We start from the raw sequence: 27,619 nt of genomic DNA, 5'->3' as shown, positions 1-27,619 counted from the left end.
TCCTGCCCCGTCGCGTCTCTCTCGGCGTAAACCCGTCTTTGAAAGTATGGCCATCAAAGCACGGTCTCCTCCTTGAGGAAGTCACCTCGGAGAAGAAAAGGGGGATGTAGTCTTGCCATGGGAATGAGTGAGGTGGTTTAAATGACTCATGAATCGGGGAAGACGTGTCAATTACAAGTAGCAGTGGAACGAATATAGTGTCATTTAAATCGAACACGGCGAAAGGATATGGATGGACCAGAGGGACGACGTCGTGTGATATGGGCCTGCGCTTTAAGCCGTCATCATCCATGGGTCCACCAAGTAGCAGCAAAATAGAAGAAGAAAGGATGAAGAAAGGAGAAAAGAAAGCAACAGAGTCCGATGGTTTGCCTTAATAGGCATCCCTTCAGTCCTCCGCTGTCCTCTCGCTCCACCACCAAAAGTGGAGCACACATTACACTATAGTCTGGCTTCTGACTGGCTCTCTCCACTTACTCGCCGACCTTTTGTACATCACGATTCCGTTATTTTTATACATCCGTCCTCTCACTTTTTGCAGCCAGCAGATCTCTTGTGTGGTTTCTTATAAACTTTTTTTCAATCCATTGCATTGGTCGGTGGCCCAAATCTTGTTTAATTCAGGAATGTTGCTTCTGCTTCTGCTGCTTCTGCTGCTGCTCTTTCCCAGAGAAACCGAAATCTCGTGTCGTCTCGTCCTTTCCCCCATTGCAGCCCATACATATGTACATCCAGCCAAAATACTCTCGCAATAAAGATGTTTAATTCTAAACCCGAACAACCAACCAGCCAAATGCTGCAAATACATAAGTAACCGATGTGCTGACTGTGTTGTATTCTTACAAATCGTATTCCCTTTCTAATGATTTGAATCAGCTTGTTTTGGTTTCGGACATTGCAATATAAACCAATATGCATGCAAATGGCGTCACTCTCTGGTGCCAGAGTTAATTCAGGCGACACGCATAACCTGCCCGGCTGGGATGTGTCCCTTTGTCATCAGTCGTGGTCGTGGTTTCAATTTTGCACAGTAACAATGCTCCGAATTACATAAATTCAATCGCCAAAATCCTGTGAGGATGAAGAACGCGAAATGGCGTGAAATGTGGGATTATTGCAATTCGTATGTCCCTACGTAGTAGCGAGTGGCTCTGCTTGGAAAAAGGTGCAAACTTCCCACATTGCCTCGGGCATTGTTGGAGATTGTTGAGAATCTCTAATTGATGGAATCACCTGAGTTGTACACCTGCCGCATGTATGTAGCTGGCTGTTGTACTGCAGCAGGTTCATTCAAGTAGCCTACACGGCACGGGAAAGCGATTGAAAGATATTTATTTATATGACCGCTCCAGTTTAACCTGTTTTATTGTTTAATTTACACTACGTTGTGTGTTTATATATATAATCGTAAAACAACTTCAGCCGTTTTTAACGTGTCCAACGACAGGCTTAATTCTGATATTGAGTACACAAAATCGGCGAGTATTCTACGTAATAGCGGTTAGGACGTTATCGTTACAAGGTGTTTATTCAAATTATGTGCTAAAAAGTGTATAAATTAAAGTGTAAACATACGCAATGGGCAAACATTGAGGAAGAAAGAAAGCAGGATTATTTTAGATTTTATTAGTGCTTATTACTAGGAAATTTGTCGAATATTACGATTTGTCAGTAGTTATTATGTATGTATAAGTGAAATAAATGTGTATTTATTATGATCTTGGTGAATTTACAGAGTGTCCAATTAATTGAAGAGGGTGTACAAAGTATCTCAAGCCTTATTTTCGAGGATGCCCAAGTATCCGGAACTGATTCCCAAATATGCTATGTACACACACAAATATAGCATGACGATATAATGCCCCGATTGAGATTATTTACTATCCAGTGGAAAATGTATGTTCCAGGATGCGCCGTAGAGCACATTAGGCACGCATTAACATTTGATATTAATATTTCATAACGAGAGTTGGCCAGTCAAACACGTTCCAGATCATAAAACAAGTGCATTAATATTATTTAAAGCGAGGCAAATCTACGAGCAAAAAAGACCCAAATCAGAGCAGATATTTCCCCGAATACTCAAAACCCTATCCCAAATAATGAGAACGAAATGAGTGCAAATTTTCTGGATACGGAAATGTACAAAATATCTGAAGAGGACTCCCAAGACGAGGAGGTTCTTAACAGTTTGAGCACCACGGAAGTGTTAGTCCCTCTAAGCCTGCAAACTAATCATGGAGGAAATACTAATAATAATAACAACAACGTTATTCCCCCCCTCCGAGTGAAACCAGTTCCTCCTGTGAAGCCTGCCTTTCTCCGGAAAGCTCTCACCACGAGTCTCGGTGTTGGAAACAATTCCAATAGTCACGCATTTCCTCCTCCTGTGAATGTCACCAACATCACTTCCACCAGCGGTGATACAAGTGTGACTAGTGTTCCTGCCATCGACCGTTTAATCCCACCAACTTCATCCTCCTCCTCATTCGATGAGGCCAGGACACGAAAACCCCACCTCGTCACCACCACCACCACCACCTCGGTCACAACTGACCCAGATGACGGTCAATTGGGCTGGCCCAGCAGCACCGACACCCAAAGTGGTGACAGCGGTGATGACTCGGGTGAAGTAACTAGTGAGGATCGCAACAACTTGGAAACAACGACACGACATGCGGCAACAGCAGCAACGATACAGCAACCTCCTCCTCGAGTCGTCCTTCCTCATTCCTCGCACAGGAAAATGAAAAGGCATAAACGAAGAAGAGAAAGCTCCCGAGTTGCACAAAGTGAAAATAACACCGAAGACAATGAATCAACCCAGTCTGATCAGTCATACTGCTCCTCTTGCGACGAGAGGCAGCAAAACCATCACGATGGGCACCCTTCCGATGAGGACACTGGAAGTTATTACGACGACGACGAAGACGACTCCACCGACCACTCTGATTCTGGTTCTGATGACCTCGACTTTGATGACCAAAGTGATACCGTCCTCGAGGAGGAGGTGGCCTCATTGTTGTAAGTACTACTTGGGCGGTTTGAATACTGTGAAATCTCCATTATTCATTCATGTAACTTGCGAAATTCGATTTAGATTGGTGAGAGATTGGGTGTCACAAACAGATACTTATTTTACTTATCGCAAACATATCAGAAATTTTAATTTCTCATTTCAAAGTAACAAGAATACTGTCACATTTATGATTGGGAGCATTGAAACATGTTTATATTTAGCCGTATAAAAATGACATGTAAGTATACCACGTTTAGTAAGACGTCAAATTATCATATATGAACTAAATATGGAGTCATGGAGGAACTTCTTGTGTGCATGAAGCGGCATTAGTCGAAATGAACACAGCCTGTTCTTCAAATTAGGTTAAACTTATCACAAGTGCTTCAAAACTTTGAAGTGAGTTGGCTTACAGATTTAATCCTTTTTAGCCTACAAATAAGCAGACAGACAGTTTTCCTCGTGTCTGTACATACATAATAACGGGCAGGAGAGAGACACCCCACTTGATGGAAACTTGCTGGAAGCGAGCAACTTTCCCTGGCTGGCAATCTGCTGTATCCGCACCTACACATATATTTTGTACTCCAACTTGTTCGCCACCAAACTTTCTTTGTCATTAGAGCAAAGGAGGGACGGTGGGCGGAATACGTTTGATATCGTTTTCAGCATATTAAGTATGTGTGTGATCCATATTTATGGCTTAATTGCCTAAATAATGGTTCAATCTCTGGTGGCGTAGGGAAATGGATACATTGTCTCAATACGTCCTTTCTTGGGGAAGCAATTTATGTGAATATAGCACAATATCGCCCTAAATTGGGTGATTTACAGAGTCATCAAGTTTCAAATTATGGCGAGACCCTTATCGCGACTTTATCGAAAGGTTGCATAATCTTCTCAAACAATTTGATGATGATTGAATGCGTACGTACATGTTTATGTATCAACTCGTCATAAAATACAACACTGTACTAGATGCATTTTAATGGATTATGTAAGCTTGCCAGCCAATAAAACGTTACGGATTTGTGTCCAAGCTGACATTTTAGACCGTCAACATCCATCACTGCATGAACTTCAGTTTAGGTTCGCATGTTGTACGTTCATAAACAAAATTACGTTTTCCCAGATTTAATAAAGGTTTTTGTATGGCTTTGATGGATGTGGGAAACATTTTACTTGACCATTTTTTTCGGTTTTGATAAATATTATGTGTGCAGGACCTGCTTGTAAGCTATAAGGAAAAAATTATAAATGGGCAAGGATTTTGTTCATGTATTTGTGCAGAATTTTGCCTAGTGTTAATTGGAACTCGTGTAAAAATCAAATTAAGTCATCCACGTGTCACATATATTGTAAACATTTCAATGCAAACATCCGCTTCCTATATGATTACTGCGACCTTGGATAAGTGTATATTTTCCTGCTCCTCATTTATGTTGATGAGTCGAATCCCATATAATCATGAAATTCGATTTCACCAAAGTTATCCTCCTCGACTCGACTCATTTATCGTTGACTGCAGAGCCGGGCATATTTTGCAAATTGAATTCGACAAAATTGAGCAATATATTTTTATGTGTATGTGGTTCCTGTTTTGTGCAGAACGGAAGCCGAAATCCAGTCATGGGGTCGTGGGGATGGAAATGTGTTATTGTGTGAATACGTTTCCGCCACAAATGGTCCGGAAATATTGGAGTCAGCAAATGATAAAAGTGGACTGCACAGCAAATCCAAATCCAAGTCAATCCACCCATCACTTTACTCATCAAGCGCTCCAGGCAGTCTGGAGATTGGGTCTGGACTCCATCAACCCTCAGACAGCTCAAATGGAAACAAGGGGGCCAAAGGTAACTCAATACTGATTCAAAAAATAAAAATTGCTTTGGTCCCTGTGAACTCTGCACCACCAGCAAAATTTCATTTGATCAGGGAGGAAGAGAGGTGTCAGCAGCTAAATGAGCCAAAAGGAGTAAACAGTCCGTGTAGAAAATGAGATCAGCAAATAAATATAAAAAGTGCAGTGCAACCGCAAAAACAGCAGATACCACAGAAGACTTTGATATATATATTTTTGGATTTCCAATCCGATCTGTCTACAAGAATTACTCACTTGACTCTTTGTCACGTTAAATATTTAACCCTCTTAAAAGAGAAAGCAGGGAGAGGAGTCTTGTTGAATACATATGAGAGCAGGAGGAGGGAGAAAGCTTACTTACGTAACTTGGGCAGACGAGGCGTCTAGATTATTAAATGGGACAAGTCTCACCCAGAAAAAAAACCGAGTGAATGAATGAAGTATAAAGTCCTACATCATTTCTTATCTTTCTCTCCCAACAGGTAAAATATCTCGACTGCTGAAACGAGGCACGAAACAAAAAAATGAGCGACATTTGGAAGGGTCATCCAAAATGGAATTGAGTGCCAGAAGTACGACTACGAGCAGCGTTCCTCCACCAACAGCGTCAGAATTGACGACGACAACGACGGAAAAGGAATCGTCCAAGAACATACTAAAACCTTGTGGTGCCAATAAAGTGTTCCGCTTCAAGGGTGAGTGTGCATATAATAAAAATGTAATGGATAAATGTACTTAATTCATAAACTAGGGTTGAATGCATGCAAATCTAACGACACCTACAAAACAATTCTTACTGCTTGTTCAAAATAAACTGCAGGGCCTCTGGGTAAAAGATGAGGATAAAGGAGTGGTATTCAGCGGCATGCTTTCTTGCCAAATTGTAATCTTGTGGAGAAAGTTCTGCTTGCTTCTTTTTACTCGCTGAGACTATCATTCAAGGTTTAAAATTTATATAAGTTGAAAAATCCAAAATTCTTTCGTAGTTCTTAACTTTCGTAATTCTTAACTTTTAGTCTTTCCATAAGACAATAAAAAAATGAACAAAAAAATAAATGCCAAGATGAGGTTTAACTATATGACCGTAAGCTTAACTAGCTTGAACTGCTTTGCTCATCATTGAAACCGTGCTTATGTTAATAAGTAGCTTGAGCATATTACTGTAAAATGTTGCATCTTTCCACAAATTCTGGTCTATCTCAGGATTGACAAAAACACCGTTAATTTCTTTATGGATGTACGACGGACCTTAAGTCTCGTAGTCCATCAAAATAAGGAAATTGACGGCCAATAGTTTTGGAGAAATTTTCTTTTTCCACAATTTTCTATGCTCTGGCTTTCGCCATTTTCCACAATTTTCTAATAGATTCAATATTTATTAATAATTTGCTTAAGCAGTTGGACAATTAATAATTATTTTGCTTTCTGAACTTATAGGAGACTGGGGTACACGAGTAAATGAAACGGAGCATGAGGGGGAAATTCGCCTCGTGGACTTGTTCATCAGGTCGACCAGTAAGCACAACTTGGGGCGGAGAGCAACCATGGTGGAATCTTTGTTGGGCATCGTTCCCAGCAGATTTTCATCTAGAACTGCGAGTGACAGGTCGAATTCCTCCAGCTCGGTGAGTTGCAACAAATTTCACAACCGAAAGAGAGTGAACTCTGCGGCGGTGGTGGTTCCGTAGGTGCATTAAATTTTGATATGAATAATCACTGTGCGAAAGACGAAATCTTTCTTGGAGGAAACCCTTCCTTACATTTAGAATTATACTCGTATGTAAGCAGTACAATCATGACGATTCACCATTCTGCACGTCACAGCAGAGTTTAGAAGACTGCACTAAACGGATGAAATGGATGAATTTCCAAAGTTGATTATTTCAATTTCCTCACAAAAGAAAAAAACTAGATAGAAGGAGACATATTTACCCACGAATTTCTGACTTTGCGACAAACCTTTGCTTCTTGGGTACATATCCAGCTTAAAAAAATGAGTCATCGTTCGTTCCCTCGTTCGTATTTTGTAAATGTCAACTTGATCAAGGAGGACGACGAAGACGTCTAAAAGCTTGATGCACGCAAGGGCTGTCCCTTATTCTTCTCGTCTCTTCATCATGTTGACACATCCAATAGGACGACTCGCTCTGTTTAGGTTTTGATAATGACGGGAGTAATGTGACAACGAGGAGCAGCATGCGGGAGATAAAGAGCATGGTGCATTACAGTTGAATCCGTTCCCAGGCAATCTTACATACGAGCGAATATCATACATACACTCAATACTTTTTGGGAGCCGCCGCAAAAAAATATACGGCAGCGGGGAGAAAGTTGGAGAAAGTTAGTTTGAGCCTTGAGCAGTTGGAGTGATGGCAGGATGCACTTATCTTTAGTAAAATCCGGAAGCTTTGTGGTACACGTTTCTGCTGCTCTAAATTGCAGTAGATGAAACTCGTCAAATTCTTCTCTTTGCTGTGGTAATGGACTTCCTCTCCTATTGTCGACTCATTTATTAAAGACCTCGTTCCATCCTCCTCACTATATGTGCACTGACTGGGGCAGAGGAGGGGGAGGTTTTGGGCGATTAAATGCATACATGCAGAGAGATAGAGAAAGAGAGAGCAAGTCACACTTTTATGCCAAAAATTTGAACGATTCTTCCTTCCAAAAGAAGATGAATGACGAGCAATTCATCAAAACCATGTTCCTTGTGCAGATATAATCATAGATAAGTTCAAATCTATAATATAACCACTCATCGAGAGAGAGTTTTATTACTTCAAGTCATCAATTGAAATATATTCCAAGGTTTATTTATGTCACATCCAGTTTAACAATTTCTCCACTTTTACAGGTTGTTGGTATCCAGAAGACTGACGACAAGAGAATAATGGTTGCAGGATTCATACCGGATGGACCTGCTGCTAGGAATAAACAAATCAAAATTGGTAAGCATTTCCCACACGAGACTATTGCCACGTATGAACATGCATTCATTTCATAACGTCGAACTGCACACATCTTTTTTCAGTTCGTTATTATCATCTCAGCATAAAAAAGTATGCACGGTCCAACTGACAGAGAATGCATGGTGATCTATATGAATTGACTGCTCCACCGTTTCGTACGTACGACTCGGCCAGGAAAACTCGCTGTTGTGTAAAATCGAGTTTCTCGCATTGTAAACTTGAGCAATACTCTTTATCATTGGATTCAATAGCTCTCCGCCGTTGAAACTATGTCGCAAAACATTTCATGAGAATTGATTTTTCGAATAAGATTTGACGAAAACAATTGAGGCAAAATGATTTCTACGCTAGCATCGATTATTCGCGAGTGTCGCGATTCACCGAGTCGAGGAATATATTTGTGTTAAGAATTTGAATTTCAAATTTACGTTTTCACAGCTGAGAAATTTTGTTGGGTAGTTGGGAATGCGAAGGCTCTTCTTATCTGTCATTATTAATAATGGAGCAAATATCTATCTGGCGAAGCATCTTTTCATAATGCATAACTCACTCACTCACCGTTCGTTCGTACGGTTTTTTTCTTTCGAAGCAGTCAGTCTCCTCACACCTTTGGCGAGATCTTATTGTTGGCTGATATTTTATGTATTGCGGTCACGTCACTGGTCTCCAGCTTTTGTTGTTTTTTTCCATCCAATACCTTATTATTACTGTAATGAACACCCGTCTGAAGGCGTGTACAGAAATTGGGTATTCTTATGGGATATTCTCAATATTTGTGTTAATTAGCAGCGGATAAGGTTAATATTTTTCTTGCTGAACCCAGAGGAAAGGCATTATTTTAATGAATGCTTCCAGTGGATGGAACAACTTGATGGAAAGAGGGGGAGGCAAGCCAGCTTATTGAGCATATTTGGTAAATACACGGCACATCAGAGTGAGAAGAATGTACGTAATGGAGGACGTTGGGAAAAATGAAAGCAGACATAAATTGAGGGAGAAGATGGAAAAGTGAATTCCAATACTGCTCCTGAATATTACTCCTCTCCTGTCCTCCTTTTTTCAATCCGACTTCTTTCCAAATCCACTTCACTCAGCGACTCTGTTTCCTCAGTTGACACAAAATATTCTCACCCGTCATGTGTGAACTTTGTCTCATCCTTCAACGTCAAGGCGAAAAACGTGTAAGGGGTTGTCCACCCTCATTGCCACTCATACTTGTCTTATTGCATTTGTCAAACTGTTCCCAAGACGAAGGAGGTACGAGAGCCGGGTTTGAAATTCGTGTCCTTTTCTGCTTGCGAGAAGTGGTTTCTCCGTGAAATCTTTACCCAAACTTTGTCCCGACTACAAAGGACGGAAGGAGAAGAAGACGTGTAAAGTATATTTCTCTGGGTGAAAATCCTAGCAGGGAAAGAAGGGATTTGCTGCTTAATTGGCACCGAGCTATTGCACACCCCTCGTGTCGTCGTCGTCGCCGCTTTCTCTTTTCCACCAGACCCACCACCACCACCACCACCACCACCAAAGTGCAATATACGGGATACATACGACGAGCAACACAAGGTTCTCATCCCAATTTTGTTTCGATTATACTCGTCCTGTCGTGTTTTTGCCTTGTGTGTGCCCTCGTTTTTTTTGAGGAGGAAGAAGAAGAAGCGACCCTTCTTTTTGTCTCTCTCGCCTCCTTGAAAGATTCCAAGCTGTTTATGATTCCCAAAATTGCACTCTATCCATTCTTGCATATGGCACGGCAGATTTGTGTGAAAGAGAGGAAAGGGAGGATAAGTGAGTGAGTGTGTGTTCGACTGACTGCATGGGTGCGTAGCAGAGGAGGACGACACAAAGGTGAAAGGTGGCTGGCTGGCTGGGTGAAGAGGGAAGAGGAAATATTATACGAAAGGTGGGTCATATCTACTTCTTGAACTTATTCAAATCGAGAGAACTGCCAACGGCTGAGCTTCTTGATGACCTGGTGGATCAGTCGTGGATGTGGAAAAGGTACTTTATTTATTCGGTGGTGCCATTCTCACCCGTGTGTTGGCTGCGTTGTCTCTCTCGCCAGGATGGCAGTGAGGTATCGCTGCTGAGGAGGAGGAGGCAAACAATCTTAAGGCTTCCACTCGTCACATTTGGCTTGACAAATGTACAATAAAGAGAAGTAGGCAGGGGAAATTTTGCACATTTGTATTAACGCCGAGAAGCTATAAAAAGAGGTAAATGATAGACTCGTCGTCGTTCTCATCTTGTTATGCTTCGTTGGAAGAAGTCAAGTTGTATGCGAGTCTGCTTTGATGTATGTAGCAATATTAAACGAGTGTAACGAGCAAACATACATAAAATAGGTCACGTAATTTGGTACTGTTTTTTAAACGCCTTTTTAGATGCGCATGAAGCATTGGGCGCAATTTATGATTTATTCTTTCCAAATGTCTACTCCAGAATTGTTAATTTTCCCGATTCTCCCATCCTTTCTTTCTTTCATTAGCATTCAAATAATTTTTTGGCCATGTGAGGATGGCGTCGTTCATTCGTTATTGGCACATATTTTTCGATTATTTTCTCCCAATATATGCGGAAAGTGTGGGCGCCTATGTTATGATATTGTACCATTTTATGATAGTTGAATGGAGATTTAATTTTGATAGTGGTTGTCGACAAAATGAATTGGGACCTGGTTTGGTGGAGCATTTCCCTTCACACTCAATTACCTCTAAAATAATGACTTCTTTTCTTGTGTTTTGGCACATTCACAAATTTTATGATGTCGTTGTCACCGTACTCAATAATTTTATAGTTCTCCATTATTTGATTGCAGTTTTTATATTCTTTTTCTTGCGAGTCTATTCCTGCCAAGGACACACGAACCGAAAACCAGTCGCTCGATTCATATCGCATTCATATGACGATTGGCATAAATTTGGTGTCCTTTCTCAACAACAAAGCGTCGTACTTAATGCAGCTTGGCACGCCTTCACTACATTGCATTATTAAAACTATTGTTGTTTTTTGAAAATAGCCAAATATTTGCAAGAATCATAACCAGGGTGGTCAATTTATCAAGTGAAAGTCATTGGGGCAAAGTGAGAGAGAAAGTGAGTCTGCCACCTTATTTCTCATTTCTCGTCTCACGCACTGTATTATTGGTCATAAAGAGTTTACCCATGATCGTGCCGTGTTCCAGCGTGTGCGAAGGTCAGCCCAAGTCAATCGAGTGAAATTGGATGACGTAAGATCTTAATCTATAACTCTCCAGCCGGTATTTGACCTATTTGACGAGGAATGGAAAATCTGAGGAAATGGAAAAATGGGCTTTGTGTGTTGCGTAATCCTTGGGGATCAGAGATAGACAGGCAACATTTGATGGCTACTCAACAATCCACTCTACTTCCTTGATTGAGACAAATGTGTGCTAACTGGGGATACCAGAGGGAGTCTTCCAACACAATGCGATAACCACCGCTGGGTCTTTCCACCACGACCGCCCTGTTATCCTCCTGGCATGCCTGATTATTTTAAGTTCTCCTCCTCCTCCAAGATGTGATCATCAATTCTCTCCCACAGCACCACCACCACGCATTATGTTAGTTAAAATTGGAGTAATTTGTATCCTCTAGCTCTGTCAATTACTTTAGTGTTGGCTAAATTGGTCTAAATAGGGTCTCATTTATCAGCAAGTCTTTAATTTTCGTGTCACTTGTTTTCCTCTCCTGACTTGCACACATATGTGCATACGTTCCTCGAGCCGAGACTGGTGTGGGAGTGCAAGCAGGTTTTCCACATATAATTGGATTCTGAGTTCCTTTTGTAATATTCTCTCCCTCTCTCGTTCTCGATTTCCTCACATTCTAGTTGAACAATTCAGACCTCAAAATGTGCTCCTCTCTCTCTATACGTGGCATGTCATATGCTGTACGCACATGAAAATTAGCAATACGGAACATTTGACTTGCACAAAACCGTTGCTCAAGCGTGAAGATAAAGATTCTTTGTTGTTTACAGGAGACTGGTTGCAACGAGTGAATGGCATTTCAGTGGACTTTTCCAATGTCAACGCTACCCTCCTTCAAATCCTGCAGCAGGAATCCTCCGACAATTTCGAGAACCCTCTCAAAGTAAGTCGGCCAATAATTCCTATCCATAAAAGGCATGGAAAATATCTGGGGAAATATCATGGGAGCTCTTTGTACGATTAATTGATGATGATACGCAACTCTTATCACGAATTACAACGTTAGCTTTAAAATTTCAGCTTTTAGAAATTTTTCAAATTCTAGCCCAATTTTATGCAACAGGGTCATGAAATGATGACTTGTTTGAAATGCCTGCGGTTGAATTTGAGTGGTACTAAAAATCAGGAGGATTTCTCCTGATATCCACATAAGTATCCGTCATTAAGTTGGTAGGTTGGGGGGAGTGTTGCTTTGATGATCGTCCCGACCGTGATGATGGATGCCGACGTAGATACTCATTGCATTGTTGGTAAGCAGGATTTGCGGGTTGGAGAAAGCGAGCATTAAACGAGTGGCGTCTACACCGTGCCATTTGTGCCGTGAAAGTGATGTGCACAGCAGATCTCATCTCATTCCTACTCAATATTCTCCCTATTATCTGAGCCCATGAATGCTCGTCCGTCGGTCCGTGGGTCCGTTGGTCGGCCTTTCTTCGAAGAGGCGGCAGCGACGGTATATAATGCAATAAATTATCAAGCGGAATCGTCTTTGGGGAAATCAGCGGCTGATGAGTTCGGCCCAGGAATCTATATCGCAAGAGGAAACCCACTGACGAGAGACTCTTGCTCCTTCCTTGCTGCCTCCTCCTCCAGTCAGTCGGAGTAGTAGTATTTCCTTTAATACCGTAATTTCCTTGAGGGTACAAGAAGTCAGATCGGTGAAAGCCAACTGTTGGAGAGAGGAGATAGCGAGTTCACGCGCCACGTCACCTCTCCACCATCACCACGACACAAGGAATATTCATATTATGCTCGCAATAACTCACTCTTTCCGTGCCTGCCAATAACTCCAATTACTCTGCTTAACTCCCAGGAGGCATAATTCAAGCAAAATTTTTCACCCAAATTCTTGGATTCATATTGACATACGTAATATTAAACGCTTCTGATGGCTTTCTCCTTGATGCGTGAAAATTTAATATTTTCCCATTTTTCTACTTAAGAATAAACATTATCGCTTTTCAGACTTGAGCATAATTTTTTCATTTTCTTCTCCAGTATGAAAAAATAACACGGTGGTGAGGCTTCTTATTAGGGAAACAATAATATACTCTGGGCGGTTGGTTGGTCTTAACTACTCATTTTTCGGGTGGTTGGTGAAAGCAGTCGAGTGGTGGTGGTGGTGGTAAGATGTAATCAAACCATATTTTTGTGGTCTACTTATTGCAGAAAAGTTTTCTATATTCTGTCCGTAGTTGGCTCATTTTCCATCAAGAACTCCTGATCTTGTGAGGTAGGAGTGAGCACGTCTCACTTTCCTCGGGTTGCTTGGTCATAGCCGGAGCAGTGGTAGTGAGTCGTCTTGTTTCAATTAAACTTACGATCAGAATCAGCACTGAATTCCTCCACAGAACGCCAACCACCAGGCCAACTTTTGTATGTAAGAGGAGCTAAAACACAAGTCGAGTTAATTGCAATGAACCCAACTCCCTTAAATTCCCGTGAGATTATCTTCTCAAAAATTGTTATTGGCAGTCAAATATTTATGTGGAGAACAAATGTCTGGTTGCTGGCAAAGTAGTATAATTGTGGGCTTACTCACTTGTGGTAGTTGGGCAGTTATTTATATATATATTATTTAGTAGCAAAGGATAAACGTACGTACGTATCTACGTAGCATGGGTTACGTACTATGTACTGACGACTACTAGTTACTACTACTTTTCCTCGTCTTCCTCCCCTCAGATATATAACATATACATAAAAAAGTGGAGAAAGTTGGCCCCATGTATTTACGGCTTTCAAGGCTTAACTTCTTCTTTCACATGAATCGAAGTGAATAAACGTGGAGTGGATTTCTATTCAGGAAAAACTGCTGGGTTGGCTGCAAAAATAAATTGAATAAGGAAAGTCCGCGTAGTAATAGTCGCAGTGGTAAGGCAGAGTAAGTAAGTAGTAGGTTTCGGCCTCTGGGGAGATGAATTTTGAACTTTCCTCCAATATCTTGGGAAATTTTTAAACAAGTTCATTAATTTTTAGAGTATTTCCACCCAGCCAACTTTCCATTCACCTGATGAAACTCGGCGGCGACGACGGCGGGCAAGAAAATCAGATAGTGTAGATATGCTTTTAAGATTTAATGACGTTGTGCAACTTGGACTGGAGTTTGCAAGATTATTAAAAGTATTAAACGTAGTATGATTCAAAATTTAAGTAGATAGTTTGGAAAGTAGCAGGAGTAAAAACGGGATATCTGATATAAAAATAGTGGAATAGACAAGTATAGAAACCTAAACTGCGTAGCTGACAAAAATTATTTTGGTCCTAAGTTTACACACATTTGTATTTTTTTGTATTTCTCAAAGAAATACGTCAGATAAGGAAAGTTAATTTCTAATTCTGAATGAAAAAGTCCATCCTCCTCATCAATACAAATTTGACCCAAGTTTCCGACCTCTGATCGTGTATTGTGCACATTTTGTACACGTATAAGAGTGAGGCTGGGCAATAGGATGCAGTTGTGGCAGTGGAGCCGGATTTATTTTATCGGGAAACCTACATAAAAGCTAAAACTTGCTAAAAGTTTGTGAAAGTAAAACTCAAATACGAGATGATCCAAATGAAATTCAAATGAGTTTCACTTTTCTCCAGTTCAATCTCATCCGAATTCTCTCTCCTGCTCTGGGCCACCACTATCAACGACGCACAGTTGCCGACCACAAAATGACGAAAATAATGTTATGTCTCCGCCTTCCGATGTGCCACATCCTCTCATTTTTCATCATCTTCGCCAGAGAAATATAAAATGCTACTTCAAATCCACTATGCGAGCAATAATGAACCCCACCAATTCAACCAGCCTTTATCAAACCTTATTTGATGTCGTGTATAAAATATTTGTGGAGAAAGTCGTCCAAAATTAGACATCAAATTGACTTTTATAAACCAATATAAATCATGTAGTATGCGAAAGTGGAGTCATGTAAAAACGTGGATATTTTCCAATTTCAGGTGTCCCTTGAACTGCAAAGAGTTTCTGGATACACGATAACCGATACGCCGACAAAAACGGTGGTAGGTTCCCTCTCTTCTTAGCACTTATCCCTTGTTCATATTGAACTGGACGGTTTACAGGGAATTTTAGCTAATTTTGACGTCGTTGTACTTTAGACATTCGGAGACCTGGTGTACGATGGGAGTCCTTCCGAGAAGCAGCAGCCTTGTGGCGTCAAACCCACCACGGATAACAACGAGCTACCTATTGAAATTTTGTCAAAAATTGCGGTCGTTTATATTTCTGCTGTTAACACGTCGCCGCCGCCACCGCTGTCCGTAAATTCAAAGGTAGAGTAATTTTGTATGCCTAATTTCATCCACATTCGAAACATGAATGCAATTTTTTGTTGGTAGCAAAATCCTTAATTTACATTTATATGGCAAACTTTTCACATCTGTTTGAAAGGAGTTGCACAGATTCGAATTAAAATTTACAGCACACGCCACAAAAAAACCTGTGTACAGCTTTTCTCGAAACCCGAAAGCAATAAAAGTAGAATGTTCAACTATTAGTTCTTTCTCCTCTGTGCGACAACAAAATACGAGGTTTTCAATGATCTGGGCTTGGATGTTGTATCGCCAACGTGACATTTGATAAAAACTGCTCCATTGGTCTCGACAGAGCGATGAATCTGCTACGGAAGAAGAAGGGTTTGTGTGTTTGACGTTATGCAGGTCGAATCCAGGCCCCAGGAGACTCATCCGAATTCTGTAGTGCAGTGAAATCAATCGTGAATTGTGATTGCGGTTTCAGGTTGCAAATCTTCTTGACAAATCAAGTGGAGCATGAGACAACGACGAAGACAATAATGCGAAGGAAGCTGAAACATCGAGATACACACATTCGCCTACGTCCTTGACAATAAGTGATTCCAGCCAAATAAATTGTGTACAAACATGTATAGATATAAATTTGTAAATTGGGGTCCCGAAATTATTCCGGAAGGAAGATATTTGTACTTTGATACCAAACAGAGATATCATTTTTATAAAATAGTAGCAATAATAAATGGTCGTTTGCTGTATGTGTATACTTGAAATCCACAAATACTGAAAAGATGCGTGTATTTACATATCTAAAAAAATAAAATAAAAAGAGTCTAATCAGATTTTAATTCATTTCAGGACAAGACAAAAGACGTGATATTTTCATGGCCGTCCGACTCAGACTTTCGCAAGGTGAAAGCTCTCGTCGCCTCACATGGGATGTTTTCCACACTTTATAAACTGCTCAAAGATGTAACGGGATCGCATCCACTTGTGTAAGAATGCACTTTATCACTCATAGACACATTTTTATATCAACCACTTCTCGCATTTTTTGAGTGGCGAGACCATTAGGAAAAAATAAGATGGGCGTAACAAATACTGAGTTGCACAAAGATGCACAAGATAAAAAAAGTATAGTTTGTTAAATTTACTTGGCTCACTGAATTGTGCGGCATCCTTGGAACGGAGAACTATAGTTTAGGACAGGCCGATATTTATCCCCACGCCCTAAACTATAGCTCTATTTATACATTTTCTTAAGGGTTTTACTGGTGTTGATTTCTTGTTTCCGTAAGAAATTGTGTTTCGTTCCACCCCAAAGATTTAGTTGAAGTTGATTCAGCGATATAACGTTTCCTTGATTGATTGAATGAGAGAGTGAAAGGATTAGTCAGCCCATTTAAGGAATATATGTAGCAGACAGTGTTAATTGAAAGGAGCCCGTGTTAATATTCTTAATCCGTCTATATCACTGCCTATCTGGGTCACAGAATCAATAAACCTTGCAAAAGGATCACAGGCACTTGTGCTTAGCTTTATTGGATTCGACAGACCCGTCCGTCGTGATGTGACGTGATGATACGATGGTCTGCATGGGTCGTTAAATGAGAATGGTTTTACTAGACTCTGCGGCTCATGTCGTGTTGATAAGCTGCTTGTCTCTTATTACGTAAACAGTGCGAGGAGATGAATAATCTTGGTCGCTAAGCAGGCTGGGGGCAGAATGCGATTATGTAGTTCTTACGTCTCGTCTCGTGTAGTTGGATGTGTATCTGTATTCCTTACTACAAACAAAACGATGCGATGATGAGTGAATGGCTGTGTGAGATGTATACACATATAAGTATTTTGAGTTTTATATTATTATCCAGATCTCGGGTGATGATTGATGACGAAGAGATGGACGTCGTCTTCTCAAGTGACGATGAAGGGAAAAGTCTACTCCTCCTTGGCACGGCCACTGTGCTCTCAAACTTCAACATCTGCCACTCTGCTTCTTCTGGAGAAAGCAGCTCCTCCAGGAAGGAAAAGAAGCAGCTACGATGGTATGTACAAAACCATGCACTTTTCACATGTCCTTAGTGAAATGGACACCAACCATGGCATTATTATCACGGGTGCAACTAATGCGAGTCGTGAAGTGGTGGCAATCCAACTATTTCCCAGTATAGCACCAGTATGTGTATATGTACACTAATGGATATCTTTGAAACGGAACAATAATCTGTCTGACGGAGTGAATGCATTAGGCTGAGAGAGTTGCAGGAGGAGAGAGTGTGTGTGGTATTTGGATATTATGTACGTGCTGACACTCGCAGTTATGTTTCTCTCTCTCCAAGAGAAGCAGGAATATTCGGATGATTGTTCATCGGCTGGTTAACCAAGTTGCAAATGACTTGTTCTCATTTTACGAATGTTGGTCGTCGTCTCTTTATTTGCAGGAAGGATCCCGTGGATGGAGGCTTGGGGTTAGCGCTGCGACTAATGACCCGCGTCTCGACTCTCCTCAAGTTCCAATTTGGGAGTTTATCTAGGTAAGAAACTTTGTTCCGTTTACTTAACCACAACTACAAACTCGACGGGTTGAAGGACGCGGTGTAATCATTTGTTAAAATCCGGGTTTAACATGACAAAGCAAAGCGCAAAGGTTATGCTTATGTGAAATCTATTATTACACATGTATCCGTAAGATCCAGGGAACGTGGGCATGCAAGTGGAGCTCTTTTGGATTGGGAATTAATGAGAATTGAGATTTATGTAGGAGTAAGTCTCCTTCCTAGCAATCATTAGATTTCTCTCGGCCAATGATTGCGAATCTGTGCAAAACCAAAGCGCTACATTTTCTCATATTTCAAAATGAGAGAGTGAGGGAGAGGGAGAGGTGAATAATTTATACAAATCCTAGTCTAACAAGAATAATGCAATAGTAACGTCAGCGCTGAGTCGAAATTTAGACAGCAGAAGAGAACTTTCTTCTTTTAGTCGTTCATTTGGTGCGGTGGCGTTATTATGGTCTCACACTTTGTGAAATTAATTAGCAGAAGCCACAATTTGATATTTCAACTAGCGCATATGTACCAGAATAGATTCATAAGTTAATTGTTATGCAGCAATTTCCCCAACCACTATTTATGACCACCGGATAGGTGATTACATAAATAAATAAATTGAAAAGCACCTTGTACATCAAATTAATAAAAGTTGGCTTTGAGAAATGCATAGCAGGCAAGGAAAGAGGTGTGTTTACGGTGTAAAGCTATCTACCCTGGAAAAATACGCTGTAGAAAGAAACCAAATCTGTATAATAATGTTAAAGGTTTGAAAGCAGGGTAAGTGGACCATCAATTATTCATCTTCGCACCAAGTGAATGGACGAGGAGTGAACTACTGCACTTTTCGATATTTTTTATCATTGTAGATCTAATCAAGCGAACCACCATCCATCAACGTCTTTTTCAAAGGTTTGGTGGTAATTCATCATTGACTGGGGAAAGTTTTGTTATAAAATCCACTTTCACCTCAAATCATGCCCTCTCTTTCTCCCTCTCCATTTCATTTTGTACATGGTCCAAGTTTCGCCTGCAATCAGGTGGTGGTGGACTAAATTACTCATGAATGCTAGCGATGACATTTCTGAAAGTAGTAGCCGATTCAGCTGCAGACAGGAATCTTAAAATGAATCTTGGGCTATAATGCGTTGCAAAAAGTCACACAGAGAGAGGTAAATTCAGACTCGAACTAACCTTGCCAACTTATTTTATACAATTTCAGAGCTTTCCAAACTATGCCAGAGGAGAAACTCAATCACTTTTTTACATTAGCACTCGCGGGGTTAAACGATATTTCCGAAGACTTTTTGTTCCCTCAAGTGCCAGAATATTTCCTCAGAATTCCTCCATTAATTCGGGTAAGTTTCTGGATTGTTTGCCTATAACTTCCGCTTCATTTTGCTAACTTTTGTTTTTATGTTATTTTATATATTATTTCTCTATGTATCCAGTGTTGGATTGATGAACGACTATACGCTTTCGAAACATCCGACTCGTTTGCCCTGGTACGTATTGATCATCTTTAATATTATTAGTAGTATTGCTAGATATTGCTACATACGAACTTTGCTAGGAAAAAAATCATGTCGGGTAATTGAAGATAACTTTGTGCAAGAGGGGATCCCCTTTCTTCGAAGGAGAATAAATTCATACGAGAGCCTGGTTGCCTCTCCTCCTCATTTGTTTGTATTTCATTTTAGTGCTCCGGAAGAAACTCAGAGTTGGAAAAGCCTCTGTTCAACTGCCTCGGCTCCTGTTTATACTACAAGGTGAGTTACTTTCTTTCTTTGAACCCTCTTTTTCCGTATTCTGACTTTTTTATGAGAGACGTACACCAACTGGAAACAATGAACCCCATGCAACCAACCGAAAGCCCTCATTTCGCTTCAGAAATTCCGAAACTGGGAGTTCCGCTACTAATTAATCTTACATTTTTGGAGTAAGGTCACATAATTCTAGACCACGAGATAAAATCATGTCTCCCGCATACCTATTACATACCTGTCCTATTCCGAAACTAATTGCAGGCGGCATTTGTTAATAATGAGTTCTCTGCAAAATGCTATCATATTTATGGAGGAACCATGTAACTTGCAGTTGTAACCAATTTCTTTTTAATTGGGCTGCTGGTTCATTCGTTATGCATGTAGATCTGACTTTTTTTCCTGTACAACGAGTTTTTCTAACGGCAGCAGCAGCAGCCTGACGAACTGAGAAAACATGTGAATTTTGTCAAACTCGTGTAGTGACATGGTTGTAAACATGGTGTTTTATACAGGGAATGCCGGTAGCATCGCATTTGGAGCGGACCTTGGCATCTCATTTCCATGGCCTTTGGAGAACCCAGCTTGGTTACTGGAGTATCAAGCGTAACACGCTCCCGTACGTCTGGAAGCCGCTAAAACGCTTGCTTTTCTGCCAGGAGACCTTTCTCTACAACCAAAATGCAAATCTAGACCAAGATGAAGCTTTCTCCGCTGATAACAAAAACTGTCAGCAACCATGTTGGTCTGCCCTTGTTGGCATTGTAAGTCTATCTCAAGACGTCAGATTTATAACCCGTACCATTTCTGCATACTATACTTTCTCCTTCGCCCCAGTGATGTTGGCGATAGAGAAAGTTTCTCATTTTCCTTGATATTATAATTACTTGGAGTAAAATATTTAAAAATTCTGCCAAAAACTTTAATACAATTACTTATCGTTACCATAATCCGATGAGAATATTCAAATCTAGAGATTCTCAGAGTTTTTACTATGTTTCCTTTGTAACAGAATGCACTAAAAGTCAAGGAATTTTGGTATTACGTAGTAAAGCAATATGCAGCAGGCTTTAATAATTTACATTATTTCAGGGTAACTACATGCTTGGAATGATTCTCGAACCCGCAACCGTGGAGAACAAGTAAGTCGTTTCATTTACTGCAATTACTTCTCGCTGCCCTCGCCCTTCTTAGAAAATGAAATGAAATTTATGGATAATAATGCGAGGAGGATTTTTTAATGAAGGGACAAGACCCACAGTCGTCAAGTATATGAATCATAGGTTTTTTATTACATATTGGATATTTATGCGGACAAGAGTGCTCATAAAACTTGACGCGTGATATGGTATATGGTCTCATTAAATTTATATTATGCTAGATACAACTCTCCTACTTGCTACACTTTATGACGTGCATATCCAGGTCTATGTGCGTATATATCCACAAAGTACAAAACTGGCTACATGTCCTCAAAATGACAAAATATTTTCTCTGCCAAGAGATAAATAATATAATTGTAAATCAATGTTGGTGACAACATTTGTTACGCAAGAAATGGAAATCCATTTTCATTAACTATTTCTAAGTTTCCAAGTCAAAAATTTATAACTTTTTATGAGAGAGGTATTCACCACTCAGTCAGTCATGTTCCGGTTTTAGCTTGCATCAATGGATATGATTTTAATATCACAAGGTAAATATTATTGCGTGCTGGGAGGCACTGTACTTCAGAGGTTCGCATGGACATGGTTATTTAGTATCTAATATGAAATGGAATGAAAAATTGAATGGAGGAGCGAACGGAAACGGAGGGGAAAGGATAATAATACCCTATAGTTAGGCACACTCTGAAGATATTCTTTGCTTGCATGCTTACAAAAGTATTTCTTATCAAAAATGATCATGCTCATGTTGGATGACAGGCGAACATGAATGCAACTTTAATTTATTACTCTGCAGACTTCCCAAACCAGACCCTGCTTGGGTTCAACGCGGATTTAATTGCGTCCTCCGGATTCTAAAGAGTGAAATTGATCCTTCCTTGGAAAGATGGATACTCTCCCAAGAAAAAGAGTTCATTGAGTTGTACCCGCCCTCGGGCTCTGCCAACAAAACCTTTTTGGCTGGTAAAGAACATGGTTGCTTTGCCATAATTTTGCTAGAGTTGCAAAATTATGGTTGCATCGAGCAAAAAATACGTTATGTTGGTGGCGAAAATAATTAAATTATGACCATTTTTCAGGTACATCAGCAACAACGGCGACTCATACTGTTTTACCAACTCCGCCACCGGGTCCGAGTGGAATCCTGAAGAATGCAGAACCTCCAAATACGTCTGCGGAATTTAGTAGGACAGGACCTCCCATTTCGGAGAGCATGTCATCCATACCTCACACAATGATGGAGGAGAGAGGGCTACAAAGGTCATCCCTTCGCGACTACAGTTACCATTACGGTCTCTCAACTACTACGACTTTGGCTGAGCGACAGGAAATGAATTACGGGTCAAACGAAGAGGACGAGGTTGAGGAAACCACAACTGGGACGGGGAGTGATACCAGTTCATTGAAATGGGTAAAACTAGTGGTTTTCTAGGGATGCATAGTTCTAACTAATAGTTGGTCACATTTGTATGCAAATTTTGCTTTGTTTGAAAGTGCCTGGACGACTCGTCACGGTACAATGAGGGATATATTGACGAAGAGATAAAGACTATGAGGTAAAGGTCATTTTTATCGAATAATGAGACTGGTTGACACTTGGGTAAATTTCATAATTTCTGACTTTCCACAGTGTTACAAAGGGAAACGTACTGTTTGACTTTCTACAAATTGAAGCTGGTCGTTGTGTACTGCTGAGCTCAAAGGACATGGTAGAAGGTCCGTTTTCTGTCGTGGTGCACAACTTTCGCCAAAGTGTGACATTGACTCATCATATTTTGAACAAGGCTGCAAACGGGAGGGTAAGAAAATTCATACATTTGGACTCGAGTAAGGTGACTGTAATATTGTATTTGTTGGTCTAACTTGTAGATGCGATTAAGCCGGCAAATGAGTGATAAAAAGTGGGTGAGTAAAGCACTAGCGCCGATTTCGGAGCATGGCGTTCTTTTCAATTGTGATGCCGTTGATCCTCGAGATGTGCATAAAAAGAAGCCAAGACTACGCCAAGTGTCGTACTGGGTCGTCGGCAGAATGTATCCTAATCAAAGGGAAGTCTATCTTTGCTACCAAGACAGTTCAGTCACTCAAAACTTGATTGAAGTAGCCTTTAAACTTGCCTATTACACTGCGTAGGGTATTTTGTACACAAAGAAGCAGCTGCAGCAGTGATTTCTTATTTTATACGCAGTCATAATTAAGCCAGTACATTTTTATGCTAATCAAGAAAGATTTTGTATATTGATTTTTTATAAATGGATAAAGGATTCCCATTATTTATTTTTATATTTTAGTCAGGTAAAAGACAGTCAGGTCTATGTCAGAGTGGGAATATATTTGATATATGATATAAATGTAATATAGCGTTGAATTTGTCACGAAAACGAAAAACGAAAAATAAATAAATGAATGCTAATGTGATTGTGCAATTTCTGAGAAAAATAACAATATATCTTCTATTGTGAATTCTAATGTGATTTTTGCCCCAGGGTAACAACGGCTAATTAGACTTTCGATTGATTTGTACTGAACGATAAACTCTTCCTGCATCGCCCTCCAAACCACCTACACAAAAAACAAGTAGTCTTAAATATTTAACCAATATAAATAATGGAGTAGTATTATTACCTGAAGAAGACTTTCATCTTCTGATAAATGTTTTTCCACCTTCTTGTACAGGGATTCTAAGCCTTTTTTAACTTCCTTTGCCGGATACTCTTTGATGACTCGTTTTAATTCTGCTCTGCTAAAAGCCATTTGATATCCAATTTCGGATTCTTTGACACCTTGACTGACTTTGGCTTGAACGCCTTCAAAGAATTCCTGTAAATTCATAAATTGTATAAAGCTGTAATGTCTTTCACGTGATTGTAAACTAAGTAAAGGCATCATTTTGCATATGTTCATATGTTCACAAATGCATACATAGACACCAAGAATAAAATTTATAAACAATCTGTGTCGACCTAATAATAATAACGGTATTAATAAGCTTACGTTGAGCTTGTTCAATGGACGTCCAAAGTATTTCGTAACATAGCCATTTAAAGCTTCATTATACTTTGTCTTTGCATCTTTCTTTTGCACATCTAAGGCTGCTACTTTAAGTTGTGACAAATTTGCATGAAGACGATGGTAGTTTTCCATTCGGATGACTTCGCCTGGAGTTTTCCCCCCATCGCTTGCAAGTCGCATTATAGCGTCAAACATTGCACATAGCATTTTAACGTACCATTTTTCTAAATCACTTCGTCGTGCAGAATTTCCAAAAATTGACTCGGCCATCACGGCGAAATCCTACAAATAAATAAAATTATTCTATAAAATTTCAATTCACTCCTGATTTGAAGCAGAGAAATAATAGTACTCACCTCAAATTCTGTTATGAAAGGAAGAATTCCAGGTTTGGTTTTGCGTGGGAGACGACTATCATTAATAGCTTGGACGTACGAATTCATCAAACGATCAAAACTGCGTTTCTCTTGCACCAAGACACTCCCATATATCATCCCAATATAAGTTGATGTATTTTCTGACTTTAAAGCATGATTTCCCAGTCTGACCATGGCACCCATACAAAAGCTGTTGGTTGAAATAATCGAGTATTTGAACATTTAGTTATATTCAAATACAACATTGGCAAATATTTATAACTTTCCAGTAAAAGATTACCTTGATTCCATCTTCTCGTAATGAACTAAAAAGGCAACTAGCTCGGATTCAATTGAACCGAATAAATTTCCCATAATGCGACGGAGTTCTGCACTTCCACTACTTTTGGAAGGCGAAATGACAGAACTTGTATTTAATGAAGAGCTTCCATCAACATTGAAGAAACTGGTAATGAACTTTTCTTCAGAGTTGACTCCCGGTTCTAAGCCTTCCAGTAGTTGTTCCAACACGTCATAGAAATGCTGCCTTTCTGACGAATCAACAGATCTGCAGATCATGAGGTAAGAAGCATAAATTAGAATTAGCATAATATATATACACATAGAAACCAAGTAATTAATTATTTATACCCTTCGCCTGATCCTTGACTTTCTGTATCACCTTCACGATTAGCCAAACTCCGCGTTTTGCCAAAAAATTTGCCTCGAATTCTTAGGTCGGTTGAAGAGCCGGAAACTGAAAAGGCAAAATAATTGCAATTATTCACACGTATACGTAGTTTAAATTTTCATTCAAAAATATTTAGAACATTATTTTACTTCTTGACGAAGGCGTATTGTTTCCGGAAATTCTTACTCGAGCTTCCTCAAATAAGGCTTTGACGTTTCTCTCGTAAACTTTCTGTGTAGACATGGTATACTTCTGTAGCAACGACGAGTAACAGTCCATTTCAACCGACTTGAGCCAAATCATCAAGTCCGAATAAACAATTAACTCGTTGTGCATCAAATTTAGGGGTGAGAGGCGAAAATGATTGATGGAGGAAACATTATCAACAGAAGAAATATTTCCATGATGAATAAACAGTTTGGCCAAGTGTGATGTGAGGCCTTTCGCAAACTTGTCTCGGATTTTCTCCAATCTAGATCTCTGATGAACGACGGAATGCATCTTTTGTAGAGCTGGATGAATTTCTTCGTCCATATCAAGAGCCTTCTTAAGAAGATTTGCATCTCTCGCGGCTTTCTCAATGCCTTCTTTCGAACTCAAATCTGAATTTAAAATGTTGGATCCAGCGCTAAAATCTAAAGCTTCTATTAACGTGGAGAGTTCTTTGAGTAACAATTGTTGATTTTTTGAAGCTGTCCCCATCTGAGAGTTTTCCTCTTCTATTTTCTCAACTGCTGCTTGTACTACTACAACAGAATCTTCATAATCTGTGAGTTCAGATTCGATTTTCTCCAACTGGACAATAGACTCGTCTATTCTTTCCATAAGTACATTGACTTGCGTCTCTGAATCCATAATGCTGTGAATATTTTCCTGAAACCGATTGTAATTAATTAATTTTGTTGCATATTACTCATTAAAAACACATTGAATTACATACCCCGTCCAAAATTGACAACTCTTTAGCCAACTGCTCCATGAATGCTTCAGCATTCACGACCGCATTTTCAGCCCTGCCAAGCACCTTCTCTAAATCAAACTCTTCACGTTCCGTTAAACCAAATTCTTCTTCATCACTGTCCACCATTTGTCCATCCTTAGGTACAGCAACGATTGGAATGTTACTCGCACCCTCCGAGTCACCTTCTTCGTCCGGCTGGTAATTGATGAATTTAGGGGGCCTGTGCATTCTGGCAGTAATCTGAAACAACGATACAAAACAAATGTATCTCATCTATTCATCATCCAAAAATATATTATCCATCCTTCTTGTGTCACATACTTGGTAAATAAGTGAAAATAAGACATCCTTATCCTCGGTGGAAGTTGCAGTCCAATGGTAACTTTTTTCCAGCAATAAATCAAAATCAAGTGAGTCCTGGAATATTTCAAGTATTAAACGAACAATAGGTAAATACCACAATCCTGTGTATTTCAATGACTCGTTTACAAACCTTAGCCTTGTAATTCGCTTCCTTCAGAGAGGACAATGTCCATTCTTGTTTCCGCTTGAAACCCTTCTCCGTTTGCTTGACAAGATAAATGGTAAATCGGATGGGACGTTCGATACTCCCCGTGAGACAGAGGAACGACGGCTTCTTCTTTCGCGACGTCTTTGTGACGCCAACGACGCCGTGAAGACGCTCCTTCGACCCCTCAAACACCTCCTTCTGCAGCTCAAACTTGGCCCCACTCATAATGACCAATGCTAACTAACTAGCGCAAATTTGTTTACACGTTTTGACAATGGCGATATAAAATCATCATGTTATGTAAACTATTAAATTGAAGACAATTATCCGTCATAAAACAATCACATTAAGAACAATAATCAAACATTAAGTTGGAATGCATAGTCAATGTCACAGCACAGCACATTATAACAATTTCACGCCCCTTCTTCTCCAGAATAAATGTAGGTACAGTTTGTTTGACTTACTGACTAAATAACTTAACAGTGAAAGAATCTTTTAGTTCACGGATCATGTTCCTTTCCAAACGGGGATAATTATATTTAGGTTTGAATTTTACAAATATTTTTTAAATAGTACAGCTTTACCGTATGTCAGTCTGCATTTTACTCCAATTAAATTAACCGATGAGTAATTACCTGCAAGTTTATCTAAACAAAAGAGATACTGAGATTCTCAACTTGCCGCTACCTTCTTTCCTGTCATCCCAATTGTATAGTGATTTGAGATTGTGGTTTTTCATTCCACCTCAGACAAAGAATCTGAATAGTCTCTGAATTTCAATTTAGTACGTGAGAAAGATGCTGATTCTTCAGAATCAGACGACAATCTTTGAATAGAGAAGTAGTTGCAGTTATCAAAAATAAGTAGAAAAATAAATATACATATCAGAAGAATGTGGTGAAATAAGATGAGCCACGTTTTTTATTCAGAATTTGAGGATATCCCAGTTTTGGTAACAAAAAATATAAAATATATTTTTTGTGCAATGTAAGATTTATCACAATTCTACATATATAAATACATGTTATGTATGCCTATCTAGAAATTTAACAAAAGTTTCTTAAATTTGAAAAGGAATTTAAAATGTTTACTCATTTTCACGAGGTTCAGTTGCCATGCATACTTTCGTATTTTTTGTATTTAAAAATCTGTATAAATTAATAAGTTCAACAAATTATTTATTAATGCAGTGAAATTGCATGGAATGAAAAATATAAAATGCAGATTAATGGGGAAAATTGGGATTGGATCTGGAATCAGAAA

The 27,619-nt window shown here is 39.6% G+C and overlaps 2 protein-coding genes across 3 annotated transcripts; one reads left to right on the top strand and one right to left on the bottom strand.

The window, feature by feature from the left end:
• The first annotated feature begins 1,251 nt into the window (after window positions 1-1,251).
• LOC110851002 (protein inturned) lies at window positions 1,252-23,240 on the top strand. 2 transcript variants are annotated; one of them, XM_035852829.1, is made up of 21 exons: window positions 1,252-3,024; window positions 4,628-4,872; window positions 5,363-5,575; window positions 6,318-6,505; window positions 7,735-7,828; window positions 11,849-11,961; window positions 15,030-15,092; window positions 15,189-15,362; window positions 16,200-16,336; window positions 17,216-17,389; window positions 17,786-17,878; window positions 19,116-19,251; window positions 19,345-19,398; window positions 19,594-19,662; window positions 20,172-20,420; window positions 20,749-20,798; window positions 21,619-21,785; window positions 21,902-22,233; window positions 22,317-22,378; window positions 22,453-22,621; window positions 22,692-23,240. In XM_035852829.1, the coding sequence occupies exons 1-21, from the start codon at window positions 2,114-2,116 to the stop codon at window positions 22,953-22,955; spliced, it is 3,957 nt and encodes a 1,318-aa protein (XP_035708722.1). In that variant the 5' UTR covers window positions 1,252-2,113; the 3' UTR covers window positions 22,956-23,240. The 2 variants fall into 2 exon arrangements, with proteins under 2 accessions (XP_035708722.1, XP_035708723.1); XM_035852830.1 differs by lacking the exon at window positions 1,252-3,024 and having other exon boundaries at window positions 4,737-4,872; window positions 4,955-5,575; window positions 22,692-23,235.
• Window positions 23,061-27,038, bottom strand: LOC110851251 (exocyst complex component 1). Its single transcript, XM_022098954.2, has 10 exons — window positions 26,336-27,038; window positions 26,164-26,259; window positions 25,822-26,082; window positions 25,031-25,754; window positions 24,842-24,947; window positions 24,492-24,758; window positions 24,191-24,401; window positions 23,817-24,116; window positions 23,448-23,642; window positions 23,061-23,384 (listed from the first exon to the last, which is right to left on the bottom strand). Exons 1-10 carry the CDS (start codon window positions 26,576-26,578, stop codon window positions 23,232-23,234), a joined length of 2,556 nt encoding a protein of 851 aa, XP_021954646.1. The 5' UTR covers window positions 26,579-27,038; the 3' UTR covers window positions 23,061-23,231.
• Window positions 27,039-27,619: the final 581 nt, after the last annotated feature.

The sequence above is a fragment of the Folsomia candida genome, unplaced genomic scaffold (genome assembly GCF_002217175.1).
Source record: "Folsomia candida strain VU population unplaced genomic scaffold, ASM221717v1 Fcan01_Sc006, whole genome shotgun sequence".
NCBI lineage: Eukaryota > Metazoa > Arthropoda > Collembola > Entomobryomorpha > Isotomidae > Folsomia > Folsomia candida.
This window is presented reverse-complemented; position numbering and strand designations above follow the sequence as displayed.

What these genes read in the sequence shown, in the direction of transcription:
- LOC110851251 (XM_022098954.2), bottom strand. Translation starts at nt 26,578, where the DNA reads ATGAGTGGGGCCAAGTTTGAGCTGCAGAAGGAGGTGTTTGAGGGGTCG. An exon ending in TATTTTCACTTATTTACCAA is followed by an intron (nt 26,083 to 26,163) that starts GTATGTGACACA and finishes TCGTTGTTTCAG; the next exon opens with ATTACTGCCAGAATGCACAG. An exon ending in AGTTGTCAATTTTGGACGGG is followed by an intron (nt 25,755 to 25,821) that starts GTATGTAATTCA and finishes AATCGGTTTCAG; the next exon opens with GAAAATATTCACAGCATTAT.
- LOC110851002 (XM_035852829.1), top strand. Translation starts at nt 2,114, where the DNA reads ATGAGTGCAAATTTTCTGGATACGGAAATGTACAAAATATCTGAAGAG. An exon ending in TGGAAACAAGGGGGCCAAAG is followed by an intron (nt 4,873 to 5,362) that starts GTAACTCAATAC and finishes CTCTCCCAACAG; the next exon opens with GTAAAATATCTCGACTGCTG. An exon ending in ATACCAGTTCATTGAAATGG is followed by an intron (nt 22,234 to 22,316) that starts GTAAAACTAGTG and finishes TTTGTTTGAAAG; the next exon opens with TGCCTGGACGACTCGTCACG.